This window comes from Temnothorax curvispinosus, unplaced genomic scaffold, assembly GCF_003070985.1.
Source record: "Temnothorax curvispinosus isolate PA1 unplaced genomic scaffold, ASM307098v1 QBEX01006326.1, whole genome shotgun sequence".
NCBI classification, from domain to species: Eukaryota; Metazoa; Arthropoda; class Insecta; order Hymenoptera; family Formicidae; genus Temnothorax; species Temnothorax curvispinosus.
In genome coordinates, this window is record NW_020216106.1 from 233,241 (window position 1) to 241,207 (window position 7,967).

The following is a 7,967-nucleotide window of genomic DNA, read 5'->3' on the forward strand; positions in this document are numbered from 1 at the left end:
AGAACATTCGTGTAAAAAAAAAGTAAATTTATTTATGAATTTCAATTAATTAATGGCTTCATAATTTAAGACCTGAATTTTTGCGTTACGATGGCTTTTTTAAATTTACCTAAATAATAGTTTACAATCGTTTGATCAGTACATATTTACGCTTTGCGATGAGACGAGATAAGCAGTCGTGTCAAAGCGAGTTAGACGCGTTAGAATTAATAAAATATTCAAGGATGCGGTTTGTTCCCGCAAACAGTTATGAGGAATACACTAATAAATGAGATATGAGTAACGAAGGAAAACAGCGAGAACTGTTTACACATAGCATGTACGTCACCGAATCGATTTCTTCACAAAAAAACATACGTATGCCCGATGTAAAGCCGAATAATTGAAACTAACATACGCATCATTCTCTGAATAGAAAAGCACAAGTTTATAATATTCTCGATTCGTACAAATCTCGATTTTCATGTAAGCTGCGATCGACAGTTAATAATTAACTTTTTACGTGATCCAATATAAGCATATCTAGCAATTTATAATTGTACGAAATTTCTTCAATTATTATTCTTTGAGATACATCGATATTCTTTCTCCAGCCATATTAAATTACGATAACAGAAATCACTTACGTATATTGCATAAATCTTTCTTTTCTTCGTGCAGTATACATAAATTAATTTCATATAAATGTCATGCACGTTATGCAGTAAATGCATAATTTATTCCGTTTTACATTTTCAGTGTAAAGTAATAAATGGTCAAGATTTACGGGTCTATTTAGCAATCCATCAAGCTAAAAAAAGTTCTTGATATATCTTACTAATCTGTACAAATGTGCAAGATACGGTGTGGGAAAAAAATTAATTTGTTTCGGCATACAATGGGAAAAAAGTTCATGATTTCTCGTTTCTGACGTCACAATATAATAATGTAGAAGTAGGAGAACGATAAAACGTACGTAGGGAAACATAATGGTGATTTATTCTATTCATATCCTCTCGTGTATCATTTACGCTTCATTAGTATTCACTTATAGCACAATATGCAAGTAATATACAGTCTAAGGTGCATATCGTTCTACCAAATGGCACGTTGCACTCCAGCCATTTTATTATAATCAACTAGGTGGCGAAAGATGAATCGTGATACCCTCCATCGAACCATCGTACCTCGGCCTCGAGACGTCACAACGCATCTCGTTGTTAATTGTCTCAACGCGGTCTGTCTGGGAATTGTTTCATCTAGTTGCTTGCCAGCGAGCTCCTGAAAGAGAATCATTTATATGTGGTTTCAATTACTCCAGAATATTATTATACTACATTAGATAATATGTACAGCGCTGTTTCAAATAGAGAATTATACATATAAGTGCGCTGTACATAAAAATGCATCGATGAAAAGCGACATGATGCAAGGAAAATTCTGCGTTTTCGTCAATTTTATGTTCTCCGATTAAAGAAAGATCGGTTATTTTTGCAGGTGGGACTTACTCTTATCTCGATTGGCAAAATATCGTTGCGTTTCAAGGCAACCAGCCGCAATCGTTCCTCGGCGTACTGCTTCGCCCATCGCCTACGCTTCTGATCGCGCACCACCCTGCAGCCGACGTAGTTCCGTATCTGTTGCAGCTGTACAGAGAAAGCACGATGTAATTAGACGAAAAGAACACACGGTTTATGTCAGTGCAGCAACACTGACGTAAGATGTAACAGTCTACGACTCTCGAACATCCACTTATATCTCGATAAGTTTATATTGATGTAAAAACATGGATTATAAAAAGTCTATCGCTCAGGTAGTCACTTACGCCGTGTCCCAGTAAATTTATATTGTTCGGCAAAATGTTGCAGGCAGCCGAGATGCAACCTCTCAACGCCGCCATGTTTACCGATCAGCTGTTTGTCTACCGCACGTGTCAAGCGTCGAGACTCGAGCCCCGTCCGCTTGATAACTTCATTGGTCAACGAAGTTATTGTTGAATTCGTCCGCTGTCAAGCTTGAAATAATAATGTTAATAATTAAATAATAATTGATGAAATTATAATAAATATTGATAATATAATTTATCTAAATAAATATAATAATATAGTAAATAAAATTTTAAAATAATAAATACAATAAATATAATAAATTTGATTATAATAAAATTATAATAAATTTTAAAATTAGTTATTTTAATTGTTATATTTGGAAATTGGAGACAACGTCTGCGAGCTCCACGTAACATTCGTTTACAGCATCCCTAATTCCCTACGTAAATTTCCCTATATATTACAGCAGGGAGATTTCTCTCTCCTTAGGTGCACATAATCAAGGAATGTCTCTCTTTTTCGTTGTTTTTCATGGAACACCCGGGAGTCGCGGGACGCGGGGGACCCTTTCGGTGCCCTTTGGACACTTGCGTCATCATTGTCATCAAATCAAAGAAGAAGGCCTTTAGACACTAACGATAGTTGTGAATGGTTGTTTCTTTTCGTATCACCAGGGTGATACGAAAGGAAGGTGACGGATAACGTTTTTTTCTGCATCTCTCACACCAGCTAAGACCGATAAGATCCGGACATTATGAGGGCAATATATCTTTTAGCCCTTATCGCCGTCATTGGTAAGTGCTGATGCTGAGTTCGGTTCTAGATACATTTCTTGAGAATCTCAAGCTTGCTCCACTTTTTATCGTGACTGCGTTATTAGTACTTGTTATCTTGGTATTTTACTAGATGCTGCCTTATACCTTTGCCGCATTATCGCATATTCGATATTTAAAAAATGGCTCGTCTACAATAGCCGTAAAAGTATGCAGTAAAACGTGAGTAGTAAGCTATTGACCAACCACAGTCGATTATTCTTGAATTGTAAAAATCCCATTAGTCAACAGCTTACTCCTTACGTCTTACTGCATATTGTTGCGGCTATTGTAGACGAGCCATGGCCATAACGGTGGAAATGTTTACAGCGATACTCCCTGAGAGCGGAGTATATGCACGCAAGCCCTCCAGGCAGACGGATGATCAGAATGTCAAAAGTGAGAAAGCGGCGTCATCCATAAACGAGTCGCATCCACTTCCAAGTCGGAAATGGATTTCAGCCTGGGGGATCATCGCGCTAATCATAGGCATCATCGTACTCAGTACGATCACTTACTACGCTTTCCTACTGTACCCATATTTATGCAAGAAAGAGGCGGCCTACGACATCATAGAGTTAACGGAAGTTAATTCTGTGTGCACTGTTAGCGATAATGTTAACAACGTGCCGCACATGAGAGTATATTGCGACTCGAACGACTCAAACAACGTATCAAATGACGCATCGTTGAATCAATGAGAGTAAGCCTAAAATGATAAACGTAACTCAGACATTTATTTTATAAGCATAGATACATTCACTTAGAGTAACAGTATTTTTGTACGAGTTTAATAGCAATTAAGTTTTATACCAACTTAACACTTCCATTAGATTTTTAGAGTAGAAAAATATTAAGATTGAGATCGCGTTTTCGTATTCCCTTATATACGCAATAGGCTGAATTTTTATAAGTATTTACAGCGATCGATGGAAATAATTTCATTTTTATTGCATTTATATATACCGTTGTAAGAGAAGACTGACCTATACAAACTAAAGATTATCTTAGACACGTGTTGGAAACGAAAAAATATTAAATGTCTAAAAAAATTTTAAATGAGAAATGTTACATAATCGTTAGTTTGTACAAATAGCGTATAACATACAGCAATTTTGCTTGTGATGGAAGACTCTAAAAGACTGCAAAAAAGTATACTCGTTTTAATTAGCTGAGGATATTAATGTTATACTTTATACTAAAACACGTCACAATAACAAACTGATTTTTATAATCCCCAAATTTGGTCCCGTTATAGGGAAAAAGCAATTAATAGCCTTGCCGAGTTTTTTCTTGCGCTACCAATATGTAAAAAGCTCATATTCATAAAAATGACTTCTGTAGAAATAGTATGATGTATATTTATTACAAATAGGATTTTTTTACATAAACTATGTGTATCTTAAACAACCTACTTTTAAAAAATAATCATCAGGCTAATAAATGCATAATGACACACGGAGCGCGTACTTCAAACTGCTCTACCTTTTTCCTATCCAGACACATGGAGAACGATGCAAACAACATAGGAGTTACATACGTACGTTTATGACGGGAGTCTAAACTAGTTCATTTCTCCTAAAGCAACGCAAAAAAAAATGTAGAAAATTGGCTTTTCGGATGGAAGAGTTACTTAAACGTGTGTTTTGTAAAACTAGACAATTGCACCTGAGAACTGGTCTTCCTTAGGATACACAGAGCGACAAATGATTATATCGATATATATATGTATGTATCGATATTAGGTTTTCATACAAAAATCATTGAATGGAATTATATTCCTTACCATTAATTTCGTTATGAAATTAATCGATGTAGGCTCTTAAGTATATATGGATATTAAGTCTGATGATACAAAATAAATTTCCGGGCGAATATGACTCGTATACCGATTCGCGATTACGCCCTTAATCAGTTTTTATCAGAACCGATATACGTTGTGTGCGATGAATTCTTTTAAGAAGAATTCAGTCGTTGGCTTTCAGTAAGTTATAGTTCGTCTTTCTCGTCTAGGTTAACATCACTAAGATCGATATCCTCTTCCTGCGGAGGTTCGGCGTCCTTGCCGTCCCAAGGGGTTGTTTCGATGATGACAGGCAATTGAGCACCCTTCAAGGGCGCGGTGCCACCTCTGCCATAACTCAAATCTCGTAGGAATTCGTTTATTCCGTCGTATGAAAAACTACCTTTTAACAAAGAGTATTTCATCTTCTTGATATTGACGGCCGCTAACGCGGGATAGCCAAAACCTCCGATCTCTAATGCATCCTCGATGTTCGGTTGAGCATTAGCTTCAGCCCAAACCCATCTACATGAAAAATAGAATATTTCGTGAGAATTATTAACAACCGAACATGGTTTATGCGATATAAAACAAACTTATAGCCTCTTTAAAAAAATCACATTATGAAAAGATTTTTTTCTACTCTTGAATTATATTAAAAGTAATTGTATTAATTCTATAAAATTTTTATATTAATATCCTATCTGTGTGTTGCTTAATCTATCCTACTTTCTTCATGACTTATTGTGAAATAAATTTTGTAATAAGAATTAAAATATAAAAAAATACTAATTAGTTTCATAAATAATCAAATTATGAAAGAAGAAACAGTTATGGATATTATTAAATTACATATACATCAGTTTATAATACGTACCCCCACATCTTCTTCTTATATTTTTCGCCAAGGCTAGTTAGAGTTTTTAAATATCCATTCCTACAATCGGACTGACAGTCCAGGATATGTGGCAGAACGGAAACTACGCAGATCGGCTTGTCTTCGCACGCGGCTCTCAGTTTTTGCTCAGACGTTATTTGCACCACTTCCGGCGCTGGGATATTTTCGGCTAGTTTCTCGAGCGCCCAGTTGACAATGTCACCGCTCGTGCGACCGCCGTCGTAGTCTTGCATCGAGTCAGCGTCCTTCTTGCCCGGTGCGAAGAATTTGATAGTGGGATAGCCTTTGATCTCGTATTTACTTGCCTGTAACATCATGTGCGTTAAAACAAGTTTGCCATATAGACCGTGTTGCAAGGAAATATTAAGAAAGCATGTATCTCACTTTCAACGTGTTCACAGTGGCGTCCAAAGCTCCCAGTTTGACTTTGCCCTTCAGTTCGGTAGCCGCTGCTGCCCACTCAGGCGCTAGGTTTTTGCAGTGACCGCACCAAGGAGCGTAGAATTCAACTAGCCACATATCCTCAGAATTTAAAACAGTCTTGTCAAAGTTTTCGTCCGTCAGTTCTATTACATCTTTAGGATCTTTGCTCTGCAAATGAAGTTACATAAATATTATTTAGCAATTCGCACATCAGTAAACTATCTTTTCTACTTTTGTACAAATATCACGCTCTCTATTTAAATATTCTTCGTAAATAAATCCCAAGCTAGTCCTATTCGAACTGTAGCTTACCTTAGATTCACCTCCTGAAGTTTTGCCACTTAGCGTTCTTCGAACCTTTTGACTGGCGGCGTTTAACGCAGCGTCGACAATGCCAGCTGCGCTTCTCGGGCCATTATAGTCTTCTGGTTTTTTGTCAAGCCCAAATATCTTAATTGTTGGGAAACCACGAACCCCGTACTTGCCTCCCAGAGACTTGTGCTCGTCTGCATTTACCGCGCCAACTTTTACAACTCCCTGTTAGGACACATAACCATACATACATACATATATATGTTCCTATGTGTGTATATACAAGTAGAAAAACAAAAAAATTGAACATGACGAGTCACCTTTAATGCAGTAGCCGCTTTGTCATATTCCGGCAACAACTGTTTACAGTGTCCGCACCACGGCGCGTAGAATTCCACCACCCAGATGTGATCGCTATTTAACACTAATTTATCAAAACTATTTGGATCAAGATCAATGACGGCTGAATTAGGGGCGTACATGGAGTTCGCTCCAGCGATTAGCAGAAGGACACCTGTAACGAAAAGAGCACATGAGAGTATGCGACAAGATATGTACGTCGGATGGACGCGCGAGTGTCTAAATTTACGCGATTAAGCCGCGCGGGAGGCTGCGAGGGAGCGGAGGAGAACGACGACGTTCTTTCTCGCGAGAACGGGATCCGAGGGGACACTTGTTGCGGTGTCGTTCACACAGAACTCCGGCGATAACGCCGGAGTAGTGTCAACGTCAGAAGCCATCGGCGTCGACGATAATCGGAGTTCGGCGCCGGCGACTCGGCGATTCGCCGCGCGCGACTCACCTAGGAGCCTCGACATCTTTCCGTGGATCGTACGGGCGACACGCGACATCACGAGCAGTCATTCACATCCGCCGAAAGCACAGCGACGACCGCACACAGCACACCGCCTCCGCACAAAGCCCCGACCGTTCTGACTCTTCTGACGTTTGCCCGGATGCGCTGCGCTGGCGGCAACCAGCGGCAACCCGGCCGCCGAGTGCCGACGGGCGACTTTTATCGTGGAGCGTTCCGATTGGCTCGCCGCCGCGCTCGCGAGCCCTCGATGTATCGCGATGTATCGCGCGACCGTTGGCGACTCGCGACTCGCGAGTGTTCGCGACTATTCGTATTTCGTCATTCGTATTCGGGGACGGCGGTGGAAGGGACGCGGACGCGCTCGGATCTCGCGGGCTCAAATTGTTCTGCATTTTCCTCTTTTCGGTCCGACGACGGGAAATTCTCATCGCGAGAGTGCCTACCGAAAGATCGCTCGCTCGTCTCTCGTTCGCGACGCGAATAGTCAGGTACGTGCCGTCGTTACGCGTGAAAATCTCGAATTGAACCGATTTGCGACCGAGACGGTAGACGTAGGACGGATCGGCGCCGGCGCCGACGGTAGGCGGTAGTACGAATCTCTCCGTGTTCTTATTTTCCTCGCTCGCGATTGTTACTACTTCTCGTATAATTGTCGAGGAGCGGAATTTCGGCCGTGAAAGCGTCTCGCCGAGCGCTCGCGCGTGACGCGACATATTAGGCGCGCTGCCGGCGTACGAATATCACGACGCTTCGGCGTTGCGTTGCGTCGCCATTTTTGCGCGCCCTTGATTGAACTGATTGAAGTCCTTTTCGTCCGCCATTACTTCCATCCGAGTTCCGAGAGTCCCGAAGTGCGTCTGAGAGGATGGATGGAGACTGGATGCGAGACGGTTGTGTTATCAGCATACAAGTACGTCCTCGTCTCATCGTTTGTAATTACTGATTATATTTTTCGTAACGTTTGAATAACGAAAGAATTAATTCAGGTCACTAGCTGAGAAAATGACTTCCTTCTGAGGCGCATCTGAGAGGATGGATGGAGACGGAGACTGGATGCGAGACGGTTATCAGCGTACAGGTACGTCCTCGTCTTATCGTTTGTAATTATTTATTG

At 40.4% G+C, this 7,967-nt stretch overlaps 3 protein-coding genes across 3 annotated transcripts; 1 reads left to right on the plus strand and 2 right to left on the minus strand.

Annotated features, from left to right (window-relative positions):
* Positions 1–877: 877 nt before the first annotated feature.
* On the minus strand, positions 878–1,913 carry LOC112455733 (28S ribosomal protein S14, mitochondrial). The gene is made up of 3 exons (XM_025017867.1): positions 1,805–1,913; positions 1,488–1,625; positions 878–1,260 (listed from the first exon to the last, which is right to left on the minus strand). Exons 1-3 carry the CDS (start codon positions 1,877–1,879, stop codon positions 1,075–1,077), a joined length of 399 nt encoding a protein of 132 aa, XP_024873635.1. The 5' UTR covers positions 1,880–1,913; the 3' UTR covers positions 878–1,074.
* A 357-nt stretch (positions 1,914–2,270) lies between these two features.
* LOC112455729 lies at positions 2,271–3,342 on the plus strand. Its single transcript, XM_025017857.1, has 2 exons — positions 2,271–2,602; positions 2,951–3,342. Exons 1-2 carry the CDS (start codon positions 2,563–2,565, stop codon positions 3,319–3,321), a joined length of 411 nt encoding a protein of 136 aa, XP_024873625.1. The 5' UTR covers positions 2,271–2,562; the 3' UTR covers positions 3,322–3,342.
* Positions 3,341–7,021, minus strand: LOC112455728 (protein disulfide-isomerase A6 homolog). The gene is made up of 6 exons (XM_025017856.1): positions 6,839–7,021; positions 6,357–6,550; positions 6,037–6,261; positions 5,686–5,892; positions 5,281–5,606; positions 3,341–4,928 (listed from the first exon to the last, which is right to left on the minus strand). Exons 1-6 carry the CDS (start codon positions 6,885–6,887, stop codon positions 4,610–4,612), a joined length of 1,320 nt encoding a protein of 439 aa, XP_024873624.1. The 5' UTR covers positions 6,888–7,021; the 3' UTR covers positions 3,341–4,609.
* Positions 7,022–7,967: the final 946 nt, after the last annotated feature.